At 38.3% G+C, this 27,353-nt stretch overlaps 1 protein-coding gene across 2 annotated transcripts in view; it reads left to right on the plus strand.

Moving 5' to 3' along the window:
* Positions 1-27,353, plus strand: part of LOC124615343 (optineurin) — a 141,695-nt gene that overhangs the window by 81,756 nt on the left and 32,586 nt on the right. For both annotated transcript variants that reach the window (XM_047143150.1, XM_047143149.1), the window contains exons 7-10: positions 871-1,001; positions 7,500-7,661; positions 7,911-8,202; positions 11,320-11,468. In XM_047143150.1, the coding sequence (XP_046999106.1) occupies positions 871-1,001; positions 7,500-7,661; positions 7,911-8,202; positions 11,320-11,468 (734 nt within the window). The remainder of the gene's footprint in view (positions 1-870; positions 1,002-7,499; positions 7,662-7,910; positions 8,203-11,319; positions 11,469-27,353) is intronic.

A 27,353-nucleotide genomic window follows, 5' to 3' on the forward strand; every position in this document is an offset into this window, starting at 1 on the left:
AATGACAGACCAGGCAATGAAAACAGATGTACATGTACTTAGAGAAATACCGATCTAAAAGGGTACTTGGAGAAATACTTGGCCAAAAGGAAAATAAGTAATTGTTGATTTTGTATGGTCATAATGCACCCACCCTTGAGTAAGAAACAATTTACTGTAAAAATTTAATTTTTTGAATGCCACATACCTACAGGATGAGTATAATATCAAAATGAATCACATACACAAATAATTGGAAGTACATGATATTTTGATTGTGACCGGATAATAGAAGAAAATCTACCAATCATTATTAGTATGTATTGAAAATAGAAGCACAACATACAGCAGTAATTATTTGCCCTTTCTCACATTTCTAACATTGCACTTTACAAAGATAATCAGTTGTGCATTTTGTTGGGGCTTTATATCTGTACAAAATATTCCCCTACCGTTTCTCTTTACAAAGAAATTAATTTTTGCATTATTTGAGATATACGTCATCCTTTTTTTACAATTGTAACTGTGTTGAGTGTTGCATTGAGCTACAGAATTATATAAACAAAATTTTCGGTTGACCTTCTGAACATCTGAGTTAGTTTATCTTATTCATTGTCACTTACTCGTATAATGTTTTTTGAAATGCCATTCCATCCCCTGAGCAGAAGCAATAACAAGAGTCATTGTCTCTAATAATCAGTGATTTTCTAGGTGCAACAGAGCGAGAAACATGGGTGGAAAGATGAAGACTGCAGCAAATTGGAGACAGTAAATTCTTGATCTTTAATTGAGTTGTTCAAATGATAGTAAATTTTATTCTTTAGTTGTTTGCCAATCATAGTTTCGCCATTATGTATGTCCAAATTATATCTGAGTTATTTCTGATTTCAGCTTGATGAGAGCTCTACCTCTCCTCAGTTGGATGTGCAAAGTAATGAAGAGACTGATTTTGCTACCAGCATGAAAAATTATGAGAGACGTCTACAGCAAATCAATACAAACCTAGACGAGAAGACTGAAAGGTATTTCAAATTAGTGAACTATCTTCACATTTGCAAATCAGTGTAGATGTGTATCTTTTTAACAAAGGTGAATCCACTTTTATCTCGTACTCTTGACGAGAAAATTGCTGTCACCGATTGTTCAGATGTGGTGACAACATATTGTATTGTCCAGAGTGTGTGTGTGTGTGTGTGTTGTGTTTTTTTTTTTTTTTATTAAAAAAAAAAAGCCACAGGTATCTCCAAAACATCCAAATACAATAATTTTGTCTGTTGAAATTAGTTAACTGGAATAAAATATTTCAATATTTTGCAAAGAAACAGACAAATCTAGAAAATTATAGGCTTTCCATGGACGGATTCTTCTTCACGTTTCGTAGGCGCTCTGACACACATTTTAATTACATGTTAAAGTTCCTGTTTCTGCGATGTGCAATAATACTACTACAATGTAAATGTGAGAATGGTAATAACAGAAAAAGAAAAGAAAACAAAAATGAAGAGCAGCAACCACTCACATGCAGACAAGTGATGGCTGAAAGAGAGCCCCTCTAAAAACAAAATAAGAAAACCCATTACTTTTTGGACATAAGCATTTTTTATTCTAATATTAGTACAAAATTTCATTCTACACACAAACACACACACACACGCCAGAGAGAGCAAATGAGAGAGAGATTATAATGGGAAGAAAGGGATAGAAGATAAGGGGTTGGAAAGAGAATGGGCCCAGGAGACTGCAAATGGGTTACTGAAGAACAGTTCTCGCCTTCACAATTGAGAGGTGCTGGTGCCATTTGAGGTTGTGTTTAAAATGGCTAGAGGACTAAAGCAACTGTTAAATTCATTGGTGTATTTGTTTGCAGCATTTACAACAACTTGGTGGTGCCGCTTTTTGTATATTTTGCAAGTGACGATGCACGCTTTCTAATCAAAGCAGTGTGAAAATCTTCTGTACCGTATGCTTTCCTCTGCTGGTAAGGTTGTGAAACTAAAGACAGCAAATAACAGCATAGCAGAAACACGAAGGCTGTTTCATTCTCGGTTCAAAAACAAAATATGTCTTTCTGTAAAAAGATACATGTGCAAAGTATACAGGAACTACCACCATCATATCTTAGCAAAGAATCTAGCCAAGAACCTCAGAAAATGCTGGTCCTGCGTAAAATAGCTAAGTGCTTCAATGCCTTTTATCCCATCACTCATTTGCCAATCTTGTGGGGCAATAGAAGATAGCAAAAGGAAAGCTGAAGTTCTAAATTAAGCCATTAAGAAATCATTCCTGCTGGAGGATTGTACAGATACACAACATTGCACAGACTGCAGTATGGATACATTCATGATATAGAGAAGCAGCTGAAAGAGTCTAAAACAAATAAGTCACCAGGACCAGATGGAAGCCCAATTTTGTTTTACAAAGAGGACTCTACATCATTGGCCCCATCATCTTTTGTGAGTGTATAATTTAGCACAAACATTGGTTTGCTGCAGAATTCTTGAACAAATTCTCAGTTTGAATAAAATAAAGTTCCTTAGATGGAAAACCTGTCCACATACAGCAGGGTTTTAGAAAGGATTGCTCATGCAAAACTCAGCTTGCCCTTTTTTCACATGGTATCCTATGAACTATGAACTATGGATGAAGGGCATCAGGCAGATTTTGTATTCCTATATTTCCGAAAAGTATTTGATACGATGCCCCAATGCAGACTGGTAAAGGTGCGAGTATACAGAATAGGTTCCCAGATATCTGATTGGCTCAAAGACTTCTACAGTAATAGGACCCAGTATATTGTCATCAGCAGCAAGTGTTCATCAGAGACAAGGGTGTCATCAGGAGTGCTTCAGGGAAATGCGGTAGGACTGTTATTATTCTCTATACACGTAACTGATCTGATGGACAGGGTGAGCGGCAGTCTGCGACTATTTGCTGCTGATGCTTAATTCTACGGGAAAGTGTCATCTTTGTGTGACAGTGGAAGGATACAAGATCCTGTGATGAATGATATATAGCTCTAAATGAAAAAAATAGTTAATGCAGATGAGTAGGAAAAACAACCCATAATGTTCGAATACAGCATTTGTAGGGAGCTACATGACACAATCAGTTCTATTGAATATCTAGGTGTAATGCTGTAGAGCGATATGAAATGGAACGGGTGTTTAAAGATTGTAGTCGGGAAGCTAAAATTGTCCACTTCAGTTCTTTGGGAGAGTTTTAGGAAAGTGTTCATCTGTAACCAATTCTTGAATACTGCTGGAGTGTTTGGGATCTCCAGTTTAGATTAAAGAAAAACTTTGAAGCAATTCAGAGGTATGTTGGTAGATTTAGTACCGGTAGTTCTAATCAACACATAAGTATTATGAAGATGCTTTGGGAATTCAAACGAGAATCCCTGAAGGGAAGGTGGTGATCTTATTGAGGAAAACTATTGAGAAACTTGAGAGAACCAGTATTTGAAGCTGACTGCAGAATGATCCTACTGCCGCCAAGGTACATTTCACATAAGGACCATAAACATAAGATAAGAGAAATTAGGTCTCTTATGGGGATGTATGGACAGTCGTTTTTCCCTCGCTCTATTTGCAAATGGAAAAAGAAGGGAAATTACTAGTAGTGGTACAATACACCCTCCGCCACACACTGTATGGTGGCTTGCAGAGTATGTATGTAGATGTAGATGTAGATGTAGATGCTAATTTTACAGTAAAACAAATTTCAAGTTGTTTTCCTAAAAAATCAATCAAACTGCAATTCTTTGGAATAATTTTCACATTAATCTGTCTCTGAACTCTGATACAGAGTGTTACTCAAACAATCTCGCATGCAGCTTCACTTACTGTAGGTGCACACACCGCAGGAAAAATGTGGGAATTTGTTGTTGTTACAAATTATTGCGTAGTCTTTGTCCTAAAGCTTTACATTTTGCTGTTGGCAGACACTTGTGTGTGCACTGTATTTTGTTATTGAAAATGGTGCATTTTATTTGCAACTTAAGTTTCGTTTTGGTGTTATTCCCTCATTTATATTTTATCGCTGCAGTATTATTCCGCAGTAGTGGACTGAAGTAAAATTCTTTGTTAGAGTATCTGTTATTACCAATCAAAATAACAAAAACTGTACTGAAACAAAAACAAAGAAAAATTTCCAGAATTCTGAAAAATTCCCAGGTTTACCCCAAGGAAATGAATTAGGGAGTATCTTTACTGCTTCACTGTAACCCTTCCACTATCTTTGCAATGTATGTGTCAAGGGAAACCTGCTAATGATTTACAGAATTCTTATAATTACAACTTGTGCTTTCTTCAAGTTTTATTGTTATTCCTCTGCTCAGCTCCATATTGTCACATCAAATTAGTTACATAGGCAACACAATGGATGGATTTTCAAAGTGAGCTGCTGTCATGTTTTCCCATACAGTTCGTATCGGTGAATTGTGTGCATGCAGTGGCATTTGTCACATCACAAATGGTGCCCATATTGTGTACCTGTGAAGTGAATTAAAAACTTAGAGAGATGTTCTATCCACTGGTGTGTGTATGTGCATTCTGTATGTCTGGTAGTTTTTGTGCAGTCAACTTCTGAAACCTGAGAAGTACTTAAGAATAACTCTCTACATCCAACCCCTCCCACATCAGGAAACGAAACACCAAGAAATATTTTTTTCATATTGTTACTTCTGACTGTGACGTTAATTAAAAGAACCATCCATTGATGTCGTTCATTCTAAAAAAATAGTGAAAAGGTAGAGGTCAAGTGAAATTTTTTAGCAATCCTTGGCAGGTGAAGTTGTTAACTTTCTGTGTTACTAATCATATAACTGACACAGTAAATGGTAGCAGCATGTCTTGTAGCAGGTTTTACAAGGTTCTGTAACCAATTTAAACAGAACTATGCATGTTCACAGATAATCATCTTCTCTTGAAAGAAAGAAAAGTCTCAAACTGCCAGTCATCTTTTCTACATGTAACAAAACCTACTGAAACACAAAACATAAAACCTGTACTGTGTGATAAAGTGGCACAACCCTAGATGAAACTCCAAAGATCCATTGGTAGTTCACCAAAACAGACATAGCTTAATAAAATACATTCTGTAACAGCCACAAACCACAAAATAAATATTTAAAACATTGTATTGTTCCTTCCCATTTCTGATTTACAACATTTTGTTCATCTTCCAATGACAGCAGCGCACCTTATGACAAGTTGTTAATCAATTGTTGAGTGCTTACAGTACCATGACACCAGTAGAAATATTCTAGTTGTTTCAAAAAAATATGCACTTTCCATGGTGTGCAAAATATATTGCTGATTCATTCGTCACTGTTATTTGTGCTTCTGTCAAAACACACTCAAGAATGTCATGCGAGATTGTGTTACCATTTTGCTTTAACACAGAAGAGCCTGATTTCCCATTAACATAACATATTTAACCTCTATTTATAGCACACAGAGAAGCTACAAGGCGAAAAGGCCACAGTCTATACAAGCTTAGGTTCAGTTTTCATTAAAAAAAATTTACCGTTTTTTCATTTGGTTTTGGGAAATAAGATTGAGAACTTAATTTAATTGAACTATATGATACGACGCATTGTCAAGTACAACAATGCATCTGCTTGGGAGATTTGAGATGTATTGGTTTTGGAACCATAAAACAGAATTTGTACTGTAAATCTAATCAGATTTTAGTAAAGGAATAGTGAGATGTATCTGTTTCTATTATGTATAAATATTTTCTTTTTTAATATCATGATACTAGGGATGATTTCTTTGCCAGTGTTTCATTTCTATATATCTAAGGAAAAAGATGTAGTAGACATTCTGCAGTGCCTGTGAACAACAGCTGCACTACAGACTATCGGTCCAGAAATCTCTCTCTCTCTCTCTCTCTCTCTCTCTCTCTCTCTCTCTCTCTCTCTCTCTCTCACACACACACACACACACACACACACACACACACACACACACACACACACACCTACCTTCCACATCATTATCCCATTAATGCAGACTGATTTGTGTGTGTGTGTGTGTGTGTGTGTGTGTGTGTGTGTGTGTTTTGTCCCATCAGGTTAAGATCAGATGAATTTGGTGGCCAAAACATCAACAAGATTTCACTGTCACATTTCTCAAACCACTGCAGTATGATTATAGTCTTGTCACCTTATCACGCATACAGTTACCCTTCTAGAAGATGCCATCGCCATTGGAGAAGACGTCAAGCATGAATGGTTACCGAAGATTGACAACAATGTGCTTGTATTCCACAGCTGTCATTGTGCATTAAGTAACTACCACAGATCCCATCGATGCAGAGGAGAATATCCCTCATAGTAGATCACTGCCCTCACATCGACCTGCGTCGAAGGCGTGATTCATGTTTCAAGCTGCTATTCACATGGACAATGGTGTGTCGGAACACAACCATCAATGTAATGTAAGAAGAAACTTGGTATCATGTGACAAGATGACGCTTTGCAGTTGATCCCCTGTCTAATCTCAGAGATCATATGCCACTGTGGTAGTCATCGACGATGTCATTGGGGCAACATGAGACCACTTAGGGGTCATCAGCTGTTCTCTCTTCCAATAATTTTTCCTTCATGAAAGATTCTGAATGAGATCCATACTGATTTGCCTTAAACAATATTGAAATCATTTTAAGACTAACCACTGAGAAATTGATCGATGATGATCGAAGCAGAAGAAATGAATTAAAATTTGTGCCACGCCCGGGACTCGAACTTGGGTCTTCTTGCTTGCTAGGCAGAAATGCTAACCATTACACGACCACAGCACGATGGTCAACATTGCTGCACGAACTACCTAGGTTGAGTGCCCTTCCTGACACAAACTTCAATTCATAACTTCTGCTTATTTCCCCTTACATTGTCACTACTGCCAGCGCTCTCCAGCATTGGAATAGCACCCCAGGTTGGACTTAATGGGAAAGTCCAGTACCATAGGTGATCTTATAGATCTTATAATTAAATTTCTCAGGCAAACATTAATTATAAGATCTATAAGATCACCTATGGTACAGGACTTTCCCATTACGTTCAATGCTGGGGTGCTATTCCAGTGCTGAAGAGCACTGGCAGTAGTGACAATGTAAGGGAAAATAAGCAGAAGATATGAATTGAAGTGTGTGTTGGGGAGGGCACTCAACTTAGGTAGTTCGTGCAGCAATGTTAACCATCATGTTGTGGTGATGTAATGGTTAGCATTTCTGCATAGCAAGCAAGAAGACCCAGGTCCGAGTCCTGGCTGCAGTACAAATTTTAATTCATTTCTTCTGCTTTGATCATTATTGTAGATAATAAAGAGACTTAAATGTCCCAGGGAAACATTTAATTGTAAGATTACTGAGAAATTGATACTACTTGGGAGGTACTTGAGTCCCGCAATCTTTTTCTCATTTCCTTAGATAAAGTATTGTTCTAGTAGACTTGCCATTAAAACTTTTTAGTTTTGATGTACATGGTAAATATCTTCTCATATGCCCTTCTTTTGTAGGTACACAACTTTGGACAGCTGGCTACAGGTAGCTGCTGACAATGTTAATCAGTGGAATGGAATCCCAAGTGCAGATTCTGCTATTATAGCAAATCTCAAGAAAGAAATCCATGACTTACGACAATTATTAATAAAAGAACAGAGCTTTGGACATGATAAAAAGTACGTTAAGTCTCATACGCCATTACTGAAGTCTCGATAGTGGTGTTAGTTATAGCATGTAAGATACAAAATGGTGAAACTACAATTTAGGAATTGCAGTTTTTTATTCAGGGTTTCAACCTAAATTTTGTTTATGGGATTCTTTTTCTTTTTTAATTTGCTATTTCTGTTTTTCCATCGTTACAAATGTGAGAAAGTATCTTGTGTAAGAGCAAGAGAGAGATTTCATACAAGGCTTTTACATTTCAGAATAAACTTAGCTGAAGCTCAGTCACAGTTTCAGAAATTATTCTCAGACTACCAAGAACTTTTAGAAGAGTGGGAAAAATTTCATGCGGAACAGAAAACAAAAGAAAAACAAAACAATGAATACCATGAATTTCAAGTTCGAGGGTATGTTGAAAAAATAGACAACCTTACTGCACAACTGATGTCAAAAGAAGAAGCTCTTACACAACAGAAACAACGAATTGATGAACTGACTAAAGAAGTAAAGAAGCTTGAGCAAGAAAAAGAAGAAATTCCTGTACTAAAAGCTCAGGTATTTGCACATAAGAATTTCCAGAAGATAAACAGTTATTTTAGTGGGAATTTATAATTTATGTATTTGCGGTCTAAGAGATTTATCTCATCCATTAATTCATTTATTTTATAATTGATATATTGTGAAATGCAGTATGACTCCATTGCATAAACGTCAGTGAAATTAGTGACAAGCTTTCAAACCAAGAGGATTACAAAGGACAATAGCATGACATTAACAGTTTTTAAATTAAACTGTTTTAGTAGACATTCTTTTCAGTTTTATCTATGTTTCATTTACAAAGAAATATTTTGTCCTTATATTTCAAAACACTATTTTTGTGACTGTGTGTTTTTAAAAACTAGAAAATAGATATTGTACTTGCATATACCGCCATGGACAATGAAACTGTGGATGTTATTTTAAAGAGTATCCCATGTATTCTGTTAAATAGTCTGTGGTAAAGAACCAACATCAACAGACATTCAGATAACTTCTGCGTAGTGGAGAAAATAAAAGTAACATTCCTCAAAAAGGGATAATTTTGCGAGCTCCACAAGGAAATAATTGTGCTGCAGTATTAAAAGTAGTGTACACAGTTCCAGTACACTGTGTGGTTCTCCTCTTCTCTTCAGCAAATACAGTGTTAGCCAATAAGATTTACTGGTAAATGAAACTGGATTCTGCTGCTAACATACAAGATTTAACTGAAGCTATCAGTAAAAGGTGGCTTTAAATTAAGGCAGCACATCTGTAGTGGAACATGCATGCATAGAACATACAAGGTAACCAGTAAGTCCCATAGATTGAAATAGAAAAATGTCATTTCAGACATTTTAGGTCTTTGCACATGCTTAGTTTTGTCTCCTCTTGGTCATTCAGCCAAGTGTCATCATCCCAATGGTGCAATATTTTGGCAAACTGTATCCTACTGGCTGCTGTTTTTGTATTCTCTCCCTCCTGTGGTTAGCAACAGACTTGTAGTACCTTGGTCAGCTTTGCTTGGGTGTACACTATTGGGACACAGACTATGATCCTCAGGCTCTGTGTTGCCATAGCAGCTCTGGGCACTGCTGATGCAGAAGACACTCGTCTACGTGGTGCGATCTTAGCTCTTCAGAAGCAAATGAGTGGATAATCCCACAGACAGCCATTCTGCTTTGAAAGCATTCAAGATTGGGTCCCATGCCTCCTTGGTTAAAAACCACTGTCTTCATTTATGACTCTATGCAGAGTCTTTTAAGACTCATCACAAAATTATTTCGCCTGCTCTAACAATTTTGTGCTGACACAATTCATGGTATGTCCTTGAGCAATGCAGTGCTCTGCAACCAATCCCTTCATTGGTTGTCCCTTATCTGTGTAACACTTATGCTCTTAGCATGTTTCCTGTGCTGTGTGGATAATTTGGTGTACATAAATTTTCCTGCACTGGCCTGGGATGCAATAGACTCAGGGTTTCCAGAGTCCTGGGTTGACCTTGACAGACCGCAACTAGACTGTTGTCCTTTGGTGGGCGAAACATGCACTTGGCACTTTATTTTTTGGAGTATTCTTCCAGTTTTCATTGTTTCTTTTCCCCCTTGACTGTGGGATAAACTCTGTCACAACATGTTTCTTTTATTTCCCTGCAAGATGTAGCCTAAGCTTCTTTCTTTAGCTTTATGGCGTACAGGAACTGGTGGATACTGTAACCATTTTTTTTATGGAAAACAAGGTGTCAAGGTGCAGATGCAGCGACGTCACTACTGAACTGTCTTGGTGAGAGATTTCATGAGTCTTTTTAATTAGTGTGCTGAGGTCACCTTCACTTTGTGAGGGGGCATGACTGCTGGAGGCATCCAAGTATAAATATGTGTGCATTGATGTCTGATAAACACAGTAACTTATGTGCCATCCAGCTTGACAAGCAGAAATGTAAGCTGGTTCAGCGCAGTGGTTTCAGGTGTTACCAAAGTCATATAGATGGTATTATCTCTTACAAATATAAGTTCGCAGACTACTGGCATGAGTTCGCAGACTACTGCCACTGGGACTCTTTTGCCAGATGCCTCCTTAAACATGTTGGCCACTGCCGATGATAGAGGGGAAACCCATCACTACTCCTTCGGTTTGTTCATAATAATTTCCTTCACTTGGGAAACATGTTGACATGATTGTTAATTCATGGAGTATCATTAGAGATGGCCCAGTCTTCTCTCCTATGATTTTTAGCAAGTGTCTTAGGAGGTACCTTTGTAAAGAGTGATATTACGTCAAAGGTCACCATAAGATATTATTTCCCTGGTTGGAAGTTCTGAAGGTGCTAGATAAAATGCTCAGAATTCTGTATGTGGTGCAGGCATTTGCCAGTGAAGGGGTTGAGTGTTGTTGTCAGGTGTTCTGCTGGCCCCTACATTGGACGCTGGTATTGCTTAGGATAGGATGGACTGGAATCCTTTCTTTTTGGACTTCTGGTAGTCCATAAAGTCTAGGAGGTGCAGTGACTCATTAACTATGTTCTTTAGGAAAGTATTTTGGTGATGTTTGGTGACGTACCATCTCACTGGGTTGGGTGGATTGTCTTCACTTCTGTAGGTGTTATCCTGTAGTGGATAAGCCCTTTCCTGTCATCCTTGGAGAGATTTGTCATTAGTTGAATTGCCCTGAGGCTCAGTGGTGATAACGTAGTAACTTAGGACTGCCATTCATGTCCCAACTACACACTTCCCGCCACCTCCCAAGCAGAGCTGCACCCAGTCAATGCTGGCCACTCTGCAGAAGACAGTCAGTCATCAGGACCATTTGGGATGGCAACAGATTATCTTGCAGACATATCTCACCATCTGGACACACCACCTGGCTGAGTACTTCAGTAGAGTTCAGAATCATTGTAGGCCGGGAGCACCTAAAATAGTGTCATTTACATTTTAGATGAAAATGTTGATAACTGGGGTTCTTTCTGTAATGAGGTTTCTTTTTGTGTAATGTATAAGCAGACAAAAGTTAATTTGAATCTGTAGATCATGTGTGTTGTTTTATTGGAGTTCCTTGGGTTTAACAATAAATTTTGAAGTTATTAGGAAATCAAGATATAGATATCTTGGACTTGGAGCTACTATTAAACTTACATTTGAATATTTTTGTGCTTGTCAGGCGGAAGTATACCAGTCAGATTTTATTGCTGAAAGAGAAGCAAGAGCTAATTTGGCAGGAGAGAAAGAAAAATTGGCTGAAGATCTAAGAAAACTCCACCGCCAGAACAAGGAGCTTCGGGAAGAATTAGAGAAGTGTCGGCCTGACAGGTCAGTTAAGAGGTTACTAAATTTACATTTTTGTAGTGCTTTATTTCAAGAAATTAAAAACCTAAACATTTTAAAAAATCAATGAGTCAGTGTTAATGGTATTTAATTTGTGTAAACAACAGTAAACTGATTGATTTGTTTATAATTATGAAAGGAAATATAGTATTAAATTCAGTGTAGTTTGTATATGCATTACCCAATGCTTAATGCCTCTTCTGTCCACAAATTAATTACATTGACTTAGAGAAAGAATTGTCAGTAAAAATTGTTAGATACTGGCCATGGCAATAGTAGTGAAGAGTATGCATATAAAATAGTGTTAAAACAGAATTCACTAGTATGTACATGCTACACATATCTGAAACAGCATTTGATTACAGTTTCATTACTGAAAGGGACATCAAATTGTTTCAGGGAAGCAATTTTTCTGAAATGAGTTTTCTTTACAAGCCATGTATCTTGACCAAGTGACACCAAAGTGGATGAAGTCTTTCTCAATGCAGTGCTCAGAACATGAAAAGCCTATCATTGGTATACCTGCAACTCAAGTGGCCTAATTTCATTACTGATTATTAGAGTAAATCAATGTGCAGCTTAGAATATATATTTTTCCTTTTTTGAGTATTTTATAGTAGCATACAGAGATAGATTAGAGCAGTGTTACACATTTTCTATCGCACATAACCTGTGGTTGCATTTTCCATACCACAGTTCACATAATGTCCCATGTTTCTTTTATGACAGATTTCTTGCAATCTCTGTATTGTTCACCTTATGTACCAAGCAAGTTAAATGATTTTCCATTCTTCTTCTTCTTTATTAATTTTTTTTTTTTTTTTTTTAAGTCGGGACATCCCAACGTCTACTTACATGGGAAGGGTCTGACATGTGGGTCAACCATTTTGATCAAGTTTTGCAAGAACATTGTCTGTTGAAAATAAAGAGACACATGAAACTTCCTGGCAGACTAAAACTGTGTGCTGGACCGAGGCTCGAACTTGAGACCTGAGCTCGAGTCTCTGTCCCGCCCACAGTTTTAATCTTCCAGGAAGTTACATATTAGTGCACGCTGCACTGCAAAGTGAAAATTTCATTCTCTGAAGAGAACATGTTTTGGTTTTTTGATAGATATCCTCTAGTTTTTGAAACTATCAAGGTCAAAGTCGCTGATAGAAAATTATATTTTCATTGAAAGATCATCTAAAAACAAGCATTTTTTATTAATATAATATGGGGTCCACAGTTAATAATGTTCAAGTTACTAGCATTTTTGTGTTGTCCAGCAGAGGAAGGTCAGCGGCCATGTGCTTGGTGCTTTAGACTACTAAACTGCTGAGCCAATTTTGATTCTTGGTCGTGGCATTTTTTTCGGTGTTTCTGATAATATCATGATAATCGGAACACTTTTCTTTAAGTAAAACATTGGCAGGTGTGATTAATAATCAAATAAGTATATATTGTAATGTATTGACAATTATTTTCATTTTGATATGTTGCACAAAAAATACCTGAAGTATATTATTGCGAAATCCTAACTGATTGTCTATTCATGCTAATTGTCACAATCAGTGGGGTGAAACCTATCATAGAAATAGCAAAACATAAGTATTTCTTACACAGTATGCAATGCAGGAATGAAATCTTGCTGCATTGACATGTTTCCTGGTACATTGTTGGTAGAAAACAGTGGTTCACATTGCTAAAAACAGATTTATCAGATGTCAAGACAGGCATGGGCAACTAGTTCCGTACCAACACGTGAATTTTGATAGCATTCACTCTATTAATGTAATGCCTCGACTGCTATCTCTTGTTTCTTGCTTCTAGTTTCTTTGCGTGGAAATGAGATGGGCAGTGGTCAAATCCTGAGATCTGGCCATGATGATGGTAAAAACTATCCAATACCATAACAGTTAAAGACAAGGCGCAACACATTCTCAAATAAAGCATGATAAAGTGGAAGCTTCTGCCATTTCCAATGCGCATTCACTGTAAATTGGCGAAGAATGTGTGGGTCATGATCATTATTATGCCTGGCTACATAGTGGTCGAGGTGTCCGAGGATCAGTACAGTTGAAATAGTCTTTGTCCGAGGGAAAATGGAAAAGTCCAGATAGAGAAGAAATTCAACCAAGAAAACAGCTTCATCTGATGATTGAGTAAGAAAACCAGTTGTCGGTGAGTCCAGTGTCAGTATTCTTGTCCACAACAGACAAGACCCTTTGGTGATATATCAGATTGATGTTGGGTGTCACAGAGATAAGTTGGATGAAGAGCAATCCTATGGAGGCGTTTGTTGGTCGGGATCGGATTAAGAATGAATGTGTATCATAATGAGCCAACTTCTATCAGGAGGATAGGGAGAATGTGAAACCACACACTTTCTTCCAGGATATCAACGATGCGGCAATTTCAACAGCAGAGAGGGATGATTGTACTTCCCAGTGGGAAAGCAGAGATTGGTGGTAAGATGTGTCATTGATAAAATGTCAGCTCCCAGAAAACTTTTGCAGGAAATTTTTGGTATAAAATTCTTGTATGTGCCACAATTTAGAGTTGATCTTGCCAGTGTCTGCAGGGAGGGAGTCAGACTGTCCGGTCAAAGACACCTAAATAAGCAAGCTGTGATGGAGAGAGTAGCTGGAGTACATATTAAGATGTTACACCATTTAAACAACATTGAAGCCTTTACTTTGATATCGGGAAGTGCCAACTCTCGAAGGGGACTGGACCTCACTACCACTTCACACTGGAGTCGAAAAATATGACTTTTCCATAGGAAATAGCCAGACAATTGCACCAGTTTGTGCACCATCGTTGGGAGGAGTAGGAATATTTGCGCATTTGTAGACTTAGAGAAAGCTTTTGACAATGTTGACTGGAATACTCTCTTTCAAATTCTGAAGGTGGCAGGGGTAAAATACAGGGAGCGAAAGGCTATTTACAATTTGTACAGAAACCAGATGGCAGTTATAAGAGTCGAGGGACATGAAAGGGAAGCAGTGGTTGGGAAGGGAGTAAGACAGGGTTGTAGCCTCTCCCCGATGTTGTTCAATCTGTATATTGAGCAAGCAGTAAAGGAAACAAAAGAAAAATTCGGGGTAGGTATTAAAATTCATGGAGAAGAAATAAAAACTTTGAGGTTCGCCGATGACATTGTAATTCTGTCAGAGACAGCAAAGGACTTGGAAGAGCAGTTGAATGGAATGGACAGTGTCTTGAAAGGAGGATATAAGATGAACATCAACAAAAGCAAAACAAGGATAATGGAATGTAGTCTAATTAAGTCGGGTGATGCTGAGGGAATTAGATTAGGAAATGAGGCACTTAAAGTAGTAAAGGAGTTTTGCTATTTGGGGAGCAAAATAACTGATGATGGTCGAAGTAGAGAGGATATAAAATGTAGGCTGGCAATGGCAAGGAAAGCGTTTCTGAAGAAGAGAAATTTGTTAACATCCAGTATTGATTTAAGTGTCAGGAAGTCATTTCTGAAAGTATTTGTATGGAGTGTAGCCATGTATGGAAGTGAAACATGGACGATAAATAGTTTGGACAAGAAGAGAATAGAAGCTTTCGAAATGTGGTGCTACAGAAGAATGCTGAAGATTAGATGGGTAGATCACATAACTAATGAGGAAGTATTGAATAGGATTGGGGAGAAGAGAAGTTTGTGGCACAACTTGACCAGAAGAAGGGATCGGTTGGTAGGACATGTTCTGAGGCATCAAGGGATCACCAATTTAGTGTTGGAGGGCAGCGTGGAGGGTAAAAATCGTAGAGGGAGACCAAGAGATGAATACACTAAGCAGATTCAGAAGGATGTAGGTTGCAATAGGTACTGGGAGATGAAAAGGCTTGCACAGGATAGAGTAGCATGGAGAGCTGCATCAAACCAGTCTCAGGACTGAAGACCACAACAACAACAACAACAATACACTTCACTGAAAATGTAGGAATCTGAGATCTGTGCATCATGAAGAAAGCTAAGGGAACTTTACTTGTGTTAACAAATTGCGTCTTGTATTTGATGAATTCGATCCATCACCTCTCACCAGTTGAGTGCAGCCATTTTCATTGTGCAATGGTCCATGGTGATCGCCAATGGTTTGTGGCCGGCAAGCACCAGTGCCCATGGAATGAAAACTTGACAAAAACTCTGCAATGGTAACAGGGTACATTTCCATTCATTATTGCGGCCCCCAGAGAGAGAACAAAAGGAATCCAACCTGTCCTTGATCAAGGATGTTTCATCGATATGAGATAGCTATACCGTAACCCGTGTACAATCACACCGAGAAGGTTTCTCCCAATATCTTCAAGCCATGTAATTGAGCAGCAATATGGTGAAGCAGAGGTTCTAGGGACAATACAAAAAGCAACATGGAAAGGGGGGCTTCCTTGTAGTAAGCCCCATCAGATTGTTATCTGGGGAGTAAGTTGTCCTTTCACCACAACAGACACATGAATACAATTAAAAAGATTGGATAATACCTGACACGCAGTATGATTGAGACCGATCACCTCAAACACCTGCATCTAGAAATTATGACTGAACCGGTCAAATGCCTTATTGAAATCAACAAAAAGTATGGTAAGGCTCCAGGAACAGAAGTAGCTGCAACTACCGAGACGACATCCTGGCATTTGACTACAGAAGTCTGGATTGTGTGTCTAGACACAGCTTTGGTGAACTGCAGTAATTTTATCAAGCAATATTGACAAACGGCTGTAAACTCCGCTTGAAACGGTTTTGTAAACAAAGGAGTGTGATTGGGCTGAATTTATCAGTGTCTGGATGTCTGGTTGTCTTTGGAATTAGAACACTTTTACTGACTATGAAAGGGACAGAAACTGCCCCCCCCCCCCCCCCCAAATCCCTGTACCCTCTGTATCACCTCATTTACCAGTGACATGATGATACCACCTATAAGAGGCCAAAAATGTACATAAAATTCCTTAGGAATACCACTGAGTCCCAGCAATTTTTGCATCAACCAACAATAAGGCAATATTTATCATATCAAGGAAGGTCATGTAGAATCATCATGAAATGTAGGAGTAATCGCACAGTCCAGGAGAGAAGTAAAAGCATCAGGGAAAATTGTGTCAATAGCCCAGATGTCATAAAGGTCAATGTCAATTGTGACGTCAGTATGTGACTGTTGATGTGAGTGAGAGTCGTTTATGAAGCATTCTCAATTGGATAAAATGATATAAGGAAATCAAGTCATCCTGTAAGAATGAGCAGGTTTTTCATTGCACCCTCAGTCCTTCCATTTATTGTCACTTTAACTAAAGAAACTTCTGTTTTAAGATGGAGTAATAAAATTCCTGGATCTGCCAGAAATTCTTCTAATTGCTGTAATACATAAATGCTTTCTGGACCAGTAGTTTTGCATGCTCTGGCCACCATTCCCTAAGAGAATGATAACGGTCCTGGGGACACAAGCTAAGAATTCAGACCTCTTGAACAGTAATCACGAGGGAAGGGCCCTTTAAAAGAGATGTGTTCAACTTCCAGTGGAGCAATATAGTTTTATTGGTTGCAAGGTTACAGCTGCGGCACAAGTGTGTATCATGTCTACCACTAACATTTATCCACACAAAGAATCATAAAAGTAACGACGATTGAATCTGTTGCTGGAAGTGGCTGTAAAATGCGTATACCTGCTGAGAGTGGGATAGTGACAGATCCATGGATCACATATTTGCAAGGTATACACCAAATCGTCTAGTTCCTTACTGAAATTAAAATTAGAATTCTGATCCACAGGATGTGAAACACAATTGAAATCTCTGCCTAACTGATCTTTCTGTGGAGTTTTGTAAAACAAATAAACTATATCCTCTTAGTAAAATTACACTCAAACTGTGGGATGGCCATATCATGAAGGGGCATGAAGTAGTATTAAAGTAAGGTCACAAAATGTGCACCCTATCCCTCGGCCATTATCAAGAACTTCGAAATTGGTCAGAGGTATTTCCTCTCTGTCAAATAATGCAGTACCAGTAGATAGCTCAGGAGCAACATTACAGGAGGTAGAAAAGCTGGGAACAGAAAAATGAGCAAATAACGTGTCTTGCAAAAATATCACATCTGCACTTGAGTTGTAAGTAAATTGCTGCGTAGCAGGAAGTCTTAAGATTGGAACAAATTCTGTTCACATTCGAGGTAAGAAAAGTAGTGGCCTGCATTGAGTTCTACCAAAACAATTCAGATGATTATTTGCAAGTGACCTTTGAGGTTGTGTTTCACAGTCCATAACAGTCAGTGGTTGAATCTGAATGGAAATTGCTGAATCCCTCTCCTCCACCCTCTTTATGTTTTTTTTCTTTTTTTTCATAATGCTGCATGCTATGTTTGAAAACACTGTTTATAGCAGCTTTGCGGGAATACAACATCCACAGGTGGTAACAACGGGGGTTGGAGTTGGGCGGGAGAGCGGGTCCAAGAGAAATTCAGTATTATGCGTTGAGGAAGGATTCGGCACACCCCTTTCTCCACAGGTGGGTGGTGTGGCTTCTGAAAATTGACAGAATGGTTAGTGGTATGTTTTTCACTGTCACCACGTCTTCCTGTGGCACACTTGAGCTGATCTGGCTCTGATAAGCAGTGGTCTGTGGCATCCAGGAGTACAAAAAAAGGGTGGGAATACATTACAGGCTCAGGGATGTCTGGCAAGTCCGTCAGTGTAGAAAGGAGCTCTGCCACTAGTCCATCCTTATGTGATCCTGAAGGTGGTGATTTGGTCTTGGAAGATATATCGGAGAGGGTACTGGATACCTTTGGATATTGAACAGCAGCTGACATGTTATTGTCAGGTCTGAAATCAGTGAGGGGAGAGGCATCCTCCAACTGAATCTTTTCAGTAGGATGTGGAAGAGAAGAGGGGTCGTTTGACTCCTCACCTTCTTGCATTTTCCTACACTTGTTTTGCAGTGGAAGTAATGGTGATGCAGAAGCTGCAGTGGCAAAGTCCCTACAAGAGGTTAATGGTGGAACTTCACTAGGGCCATCAAGCAGTGGCTCCTGTTGCCTCTTAGGAACTTGATTAGGCCCGATGACTGTTACTTGGGAAACCGTTTATGATGATCATTAGTGGATTTTAAGATGGTGACATGACATGGGAAATTTTTGTGGAGGTGTTCACTCTACGCATAAAACAGGTCCCTGGTTAACCTTAACCATACGTACGCAAACACCGCAGTACCCACATCATGTGACGCCTCACGTTATTGATAACTAAACCTTATGCAGAGATGGCAGTAACCTTTTGAGTTGACCATCATGCTAGTATGGGTGTAGAGGGGCTCCACCTCCTGTGTAAATTATATTATGCAGTACCCACACACTTGTAAATGGATTGAATACCACTATAAACTTGTAAGTGATGTTCAGTGGACCAGTGTTCCAACCATTTATTCTGTATGTCCTCAAAACGGAAGCAGAATAGTCAACTTCGGGTGGAAGATTAAATATCCTGACGTTCATAAATGCCACCTCTGCATTTGCCAGAGTAACCTTACTATTAGAACCATCACAATGAGTGAAAGGGACTTGTTGAACGTGGCTCAAAAGGAGCCTCTCGACCTGAAGCAGGTCCAGAAACTTGACATAAAACACACATGATTCAGAATTGAAGTAAGCTGTATGAACGTTTTCCAAAGGTGCTTTGATCATGTCTAGAAGCCAGTCATGAATTTCTAGCGAACCTGACTGCACATGCCACGTGGACTTGTCAAAAGTAAAACTGATGGTACATGTACATGGAATGTTCCTGTGAATTATGGGCAACATCATGGTGAAAGACAATTCCAGATCAAAATTGATTTATAGGTATGAGACACTGACAGACAAACAATGATGTGGTGTTCAAAAGGTCTTGCACAACACTAAAGGGGAAACAGGAAACTCCTTTGGCAATGCAGTAGAGGCAGAACCTACTTGCCTGATGCGTGAAGTGAGAATACTGCTTGGCCACCAACCTCCTGCTGGACACACTGAACGATGGATACCCAAGCACAAAAATGTTAATAACTGTGGACCTCATATTAATAAAAAAATGTTTGTTTTTAGACAATGTTTCACTGTATAGTGTTGAAAATACAGTTTTTCTTCATCAGCTTTGACCTTGATTTTTCAAAAACTAGGGAATGTCTAGCAAAAAGCTGAAACATGTTTTTCTTTATTTCCAATATAGAATGTCCTTGCAAGGTTTGATCAAAATTGGTGACCCTCATGTTAGACCCTTCCCTTGTTAGTAAAATTACATGCGGTGTTCAGTTGAGTACAGTTGTGTTTTAAAAGTTAGAAAATGTATTCTCTAATTAATAACTGTTAAGTATTGTGAGATATATACCATTGGCAATGACATTAGTGACACATCAGGGGGAGAATAAGCAGCTAATAGCTGAATGCCCCATTTTACTTCTGAGGCATGTGGCCTACAACTTCATGTTGCAATTTGCTGTATGGATTTGTGTCTAAATACCACTACCTGTAGTTCTCAAAGATATATTGTTCCCTGCCCCCCCTCCCCTCCCCCTTCCAGTTGTAATATGGTGGACTGTAGCAAGAATCATGGAAAGACATGGCTGTTGAGTAGGTATGTTGTCTGTCTGCATATTGTAATAGTTTAACAGTTGGTGGTAAACAAGCTTCACTATCAGCAATATGTGTGGTATACAGGATTTGGCAGAGAACAGCTGCTTGAGGGACACCTTTTGATATTCTGTGTGGATGAGTGTTGTCAAGATAATATTGCACGATTTTCATCAGTTCCCATTCATTTTCTGAAGCCGTTTTTAGTACTATGCAGAAGTAACTTTTTGAGCCACCATTGCAGTCATGTTTTGACAAACTTTCCACTATTTTTCCGATGCATGACCTTGGTTCAATTGGTCTGTAAGACACAGCGTGGCTGGTTTTCTTTTGTTGTTATTTGTGACCCATATTGTTTGGAGAAATTGAGGATGCATAGCAGGTGCTGTAATGCATGTGATGTGCAAATATGTACTCATTGGATAACAGATTTTGTGTGTGTGCATGTGCGTGTACACGCAGTGGCACTTGCATATCACATGCATTATAGCACCTGCTGCGCGCACGCGCGCATGTGTGTGTGTGTGTGTGTGTGTGTGTGTGTGTGTGTGTGTGTGTGTACACGCACGTACGCACACACTTGTGTGAATGTGTGTGCCGTTTCTATTTCAGAAGGTGGACTTTTTTGTCTGCAAGCTTAAATGTTTAGCAGTCTTTTTCATTGTGCCTGTCTGTGACTCAACACCACTTCTATGTGATGAGTAGCAATCTATCCTTTTCGTAATGTTGTAACTATGTGAGAAGAAAAGAAATGAGCACTCTATGCATTTTTAGTGCTGATTAGCCATTTGCTGAGTACCATCTGTAACCGTAAATTTGAGAAGGGAGTAGTTACAGTTGAAACTAGACTGTTTTGGACACCTATTGTGACTTCCTGAGCAAACTTAATTACTCCCTATGCAAACTTAAATTATGCAAATGCCAAAAAAGTTTGTACCTGAGTATGCGTTATTACTGTTAACATCATTGTTTACTCCTTTAAAATGGAAGTAGCTATATAAAATGACCTAGTGTTGCATGTATTAAGAAGAGACCAAGTTACATGAAATGTTAGTATTTGTTATGCTTTTAAACTGGAGCACTGTGACACATTTTCCGACCTGAACGTACCACTCAACTATTAAGAGTTTCCTTTAAAGCACCTCTAGGGATAATCTGTTGTGGATAACCACGAGACTTGATTGCTTTGTTAATGTGCTCACACATGCACTGGTCACAACACACCTGAAGAGAAATGTATCAGTTAATGGCACAGTAATTCAGAATTTCTCTTACTCATTAATGAGGACTAATGTGTATAATACTTGGAAAATCAGAATTTTTTTACAGTTTGCCACCAGAAAACGCCAAAATTATGAACTGCTTCACAAAAAAGTTGGAAAATGTCATGTGTAAATTCTTCAGACTGTACCATAATGATAAGGGAGAATTTCAATCTACCATCTATGGACTGTTTGTCAACTGTGTTTAGAACAGGAGTCAGGGGCAAATAGCCCTGTGACATTATAGCAGAAATGTATTTTCAGAAAATGATCTTGAGCACTTATGAGTTAACCCAATCCTGAGGGGAAATGTATTGGATCTGAGGGAAGGAAGAGGCCAAAATTTAGCTGTTTGATAACGTATGAGATAACACATCTGAGGGAAGTGTATTGGATCTGATGCGTCAAAAAGGTCAGAATTTAGCTGTTCAATGGAGATGTTGATAGGAATCGGCATCATACTGCTGAACATAAAGCTAAGAAAAGTATAAAGATACGTCTGCTAATAAAATGTGTCAAGAAAAGGATTAGAAACCAGTGATGAATACAGCCACTTTCCCCCAGGGGGGATTTATAGCTTGACGGGATGGGGAGGGGGGGGGGGGGGGGACACAAAGTTATAGGCTTAAAATTTAAGTGATAGCATTCTAAAGACATAGCAGCGCTATTAATATTTAAAATTTTTCGTGAATAGCTAATATATAATTAAATAATATATAGGTTAAGTACTAAGCTGTTAGGCTAAGCCTAAGTTAATTATATTAAATAATGAAATAATTTTATTGCATGCAAAAAAACTCACATTTACATCAAACTAATATGTCAAGGCTTTTTTACAGCATATCTCTTGATGACGTCATCAATAAAACTTTCTGTTGGCTCGTCGTCCCCTTCAGTTGAAATCTTCACACAAGCTTGGAGCGTTTCCTGATCCATCCTTTTCCTTAATTTTGTGATCACCCTGTTCATTGTACTAAATGACCTTTCCACACTGCAAGTCGAAACGGGAATGCACAGTACACATTCAGTGAGCGTCCGTAGTGCTTCGTAGCCGATGTCGGCTCTCAGAATGAAAGAAGCAGCATCAGAAGATGTATCATCTAATTTATTACTAACAATGTACCTAAAAGAATGCAAGTCTGCAATAACAGCGTCAACGTTTGTAAGTCCCAAAATCAAGCACAGTTCTTTACAACCATTATGGCTAAACTCTAGAAATTTTTTAAAACTTTCAAAATATGCACTTAGTTCTATCACTTTTATTACCTTCTCATCAAACCGTTGCTCAGTTTCATCAATCATACTTTTTACAAATTTCCTTGCACTTTTCATAGCTTTAATCTGCCCCTCTATGTTCGTGAATAGCACACCTTTAACTCCTGTTGTGTCCTCCTGCAGTTTTTTAATTTTATTAAGAGTTTCATTTTCTGCACTATGTCCATCACAGTCACAAAGACAGTCGATGTGTCTTAAATGTTCCAGAGTTCCAGAAACAAGTAGAGGGATTTGCTAAATTTTAAGTGATTGTCTCTGCAAAACTTTACATAAGTTTGGGGCTGCATTTAACGTATCATCTAAAATCACTAAACCTACAATGAAATTGGAATTCATCATTTCTAACAAGATTCCTCCAGCTAAACTTGTTAAATCAGCGCCGTCCTTGTGTATATATTCACATGCCATTATAATGGACTTGTAGGTTAGGAAAATAGCATGAACTGTGCGATAGGTACTTAACTATCGGATGTCAATAGCTTCTGGTATTTTTAAAACAGGTTGCTCGAAAGCACACTGAATTTCATGCAAAACATTTTCTCATTTGGAAGAACCATGAAAAAGTTTGTAAATGTCTTTAACAACATGTAATGTGCATTTTATAATAGGGTGTTTATTCCTAGAGTTATTGGCAGCAATTGACAAAACATGTGCTCTACAGTGAATGTATGACAGCTTATGGCCCTTCCTCTCTGACAACCGAGCGCGGACTCCTGAGATAGAACCACTAAAATTGGCAGCACTGTCGAAAGAACAAGATAATAATCTGTCATAAGAAAGTTTTCTTTTCTTTAGTTCAGTATTAATTGCTGTAAATATGGATTCAGCTGAAGTGCTTTTCAACTCAACGAGACATAAAAACCTTTCTTTCACTTCAAATGATGGTGACGGTGCAACATATTGAACTACTAAAGACTGTTCACTTTGGTTGGAAACATTTGTAGATTTGTCTGCCATTAATGAAAAATATTTGTCATGGAGAAGAGTTTCATCCTGAAAGTCTAAAGACTCTCCCAAACAAGTCAACAGTTCTGACGCAGTATACTTACTAAGATATGTGGACCTTTCGCTCTGAAATTTTAACCACTTTTCAAGATTAATGTCGCTTTTCAGTACTACCTTACCAATTTTGGAGGTTCATATTTTGTTGTGTGGGGTATTGCTTCCTTACTAAGGAAATACAGACTTCAAATTAACGATGACAATGCTTGGCGGTTTAAAGCTTTTTCATTTTCATTTTGTTTAAATATCTGTGTTTGAATTGGAGCATTTAATCCCTGTAATCTACAATTTTCAAGTGCAATGGCTCTTTCATTTTTTTCCGAGTTGGCGTGCTTTTCTAGTTTTCCCAGGCTTCCGGTAGCTTTTCTAAATTTAGTGAAAGGTACAGAAATGAACACTCCTCCTGTTTTCTGTAGAGCTTTGATATCATTTTTTAAACGCATTTCACACAATTTGGAGAAAGCCCAACCCCACTCGTGATCAAAGTACAAGCAATTGTACTTACTTTACCATTTTTGCTTATACTTAATCTTGCGTTCAATACTTTATTTAGAATTGCAATTTACGGATGGGCCAGAAATAGCACATTTATCGTTTGAAAACTGTGGAAGGGAAACTGAAGACTTGATAGACCTATGCAATTCATCGTCACAATCACTAGCACTTCTTTCAGTAGACTCACACTCGTCCTTGTCTTTTGCAATACACTGTATTTTATTAGAAAAGAAAGAAATTAAAGTTTGTTATTTCGACATTGTATTTCGGCACTAACACTTCTTTTTATGTTATAAACTGACGAAGACCGCACGTAGTACACTACATAATCACATCATACTTCCGTAGTAACCTGTCGACTGACTATTACAACCTTACAACAGTTTCAACATTGCACTGAGTTTTTATCAACAATGAAAGCTTAGATTATACTCGTAGAGCAGCGTTGCCAAACGCCCCACTCATTGTGGAATGTACCGCTTCTTTAGGCAAAAACTGTGTATCCCCATTGACATTGCGAAATCATTGTCAAGTGTACACAAATATTTGGTTTGAGCTTTGGACTCATCGATTAGGAAAAATCTGTACATCTCTTAAATCTTGGAAATATTCCCAGTAATGCAATAAAAAGTGAAAACAATCTTTTATAATGTCAGATGCTACTTCCAATTCCGTAGCAATACCCGGGGACGTGTTTTGCGACATCAGGTTTAGTCTAAGGGCAAATAAAGTATAGACACGAGTGGCGGATAAGAATAAAGTTCGCAGCAAGGGTGGGCTGTGTAGCTAAGAAATTAACTTACATGTTAGGCCAATTGGAGGTGCGGTGAGGGAAGACATGAGAGAGGAAAGGCTAACTTATTCCACAGTCGGCGTTGCCAACACACCTTGCAACGCTTAGCTTTACCGCACACTTATTATACAGCAACTGCTAATTTGTTGGTGTTGGCAATAATAATAATAATAATAATAATAATAATAATAACAATAATAAAAACAGAACAATCGACGCTAAGTGTTCCAAACCGAACCGATAAGTAACGAAACCAAACAATAGGGACCCAGCCACCACCTATTGTGTTACACATTCATTTTGCTTGTATAAACTGCATGTCATCACGACTTCTCCATAGTTGACTCCAAACTTCGTTAGCAACAGCAGCTAGTGTAGTTTAAATTTTGTCACAACGGTACAAGTTAACAGACCAGGTGATAATTTTTATGTTTCACCACAACTATAGACATGAATTTCTCAGGGGGGAATTTCCAATTTCCGGGGGGACTTTCCCCCCCGGGCCACCCCCTGAATACATCACTGTTAGAAACCCTCTTGGGCACCTGACACAAAGGAAAATACTTCCTACCATACAGTTTACTTTAGTTTGTAGAGTATAGATACAGCTGTAATTGTATATTATTTCTGAATGTTTTTATTGCATTATGTTAATTGTGAAGAGTAGCACCATCAGTTATCTGTCTGTTATGACAAAATTGTGAGAGGAACAATAAAATTCAAGACACCACTACATTCCCATGGAAGTGTGCACCCATTGATGCATTTTGTCTGCCCACAGCAGCCATAGACTGTGGTCATGTGTGTAAGTTGTGCTTATGTAAATGTGCATGTGACTGGTGCTTCAGGTCTTTTGGCCGGAGCTAAAATGTGAAGCAGTCTTTTTTTTTGTGTCTGAGTGCGACTCAACGTCTCCTCGATATGGTGACTAGAAGTCTATCCTTTTCATAATGAGTATTTGTTGTAACATTTAAGATCATCAGAACACCCAGAAGCACACTGTTAGTGATTTAGTTTGATGGTTATTATCACTTAAAAAACTGGTGGGGGTGGTCTCAGAGTACAGGGTGAGCACAAAGTCTTTCCCTGAGTACAAAAATTTATTTGTAAGGAACTATGCTAGACACAGTTATGCAGTTTTTGTAAGGTTTTTTTATGGCTGCATTTCCTTATGACTATGTGCTGTCACAGGACGGGTCGTTCTCTCACTATCCTTCAAACAATCTGTCCACCTACCTGGACAGGTATCAGGTTGTCTGCCCCTTCACTCTGCAATGGCAGATATTGGTTTAGCCTACAAAAGCAGCATTGAAGAAAATTCGACTAAATACCTACCACGCAAAGGCCCCTAACTCCAGTCCATGGGTAGTAGCTGAAAGTTAGTTACACTTGATTGTTCGCGATTCTTGCACGAGTCATTTGAAAAAATGTCACAGATTTCCTTTTAGTTGGTTTATTGTCTTTAAAACAAGGAAAATAGCTATCAAGTCCGTATTTAACAGACTGACTTCAGTTATGCAATGTTACTGACTGTCTGTGTAACAAGTTCACACCCAAAAGCAGCCAGAAGATATTTAGTCTGACCAGATATTTTAAATGTCCTAAACAGTCACTGACCCACGAACACTTGCGAATTAACACGTTCAGTCATTCAGTAGCCTTCTTGCGAAGAAACATTTGCAATAATATGTCTCATAATTTGCACGAAACACGCTACGTGGAGTTTATGTACGACTTGAAATGTTCACATGCAAAATCTCCCAAAATAAATCACTCACAAATCTCAAACTTTCTCAAAATACTGAGTTTTAATCAACTGCGTGAGAACCTATCAAATGTGTAGATTTCTTCATTTTGGTACAAATTTAGTGAGAGTGATTGAACATAGGTGTTTTCCAGAAGACAGCCGCTGAGTGACTATATTGACTCATAGATCTGAGGCATCAAGCACTACTCAAATGCGCATGAAATTCTGAATTCCTATTGGCTAGTATGTTAAGCAGCCAATCAGATCATCTTGAGCACTTCTATATGTGCTGTATTTCTAATGCCAGCCAATCAGATTACCACTAGTAATTCAGACTAGAACTTTTGTAATTTCGAAACTAAATAAAATTTAATGAAAACAAAATAAGACTCCTTTCCACTAAATGAATTACTAACAAATTTAATACTCAGTGCCCCTTCTGGCTGCCTTTTACAAAATCGAGCTCACTCTGATATGTCACAAATTCCCCTATTACACAACTACTTTCTCACACTTACTTTTACACAGTTTTAATGAAATATCACATTCTCAGTTTATGTATGACCTCCATTCACTCTCTGTCTCTCCAAAAAACACAATCAAAACACAATTAAATAACAATTTTCCAATGTACTGTTAATTACATCAGAAATATGTGGCAGTGAAACTAAAGAAAGTTCCAGAAATGTAGATTATGTGAATCTATCCT

The sequence above is a fragment of the Schistocerca americana genome, chromosome 5 (genome assembly GCF_021461395.2).
Source record: "Schistocerca americana isolate TAMUIC-IGC-003095 chromosome 5, iqSchAmer2.1, whole genome shotgun sequence".
In the NCBI taxonomy this organism is placed as follows: domain Eukaryota; kingdom Metazoa; phylum Arthropoda; class Insecta; order Orthoptera; family Acrididae; genus Schistocerca; species Schistocerca americana.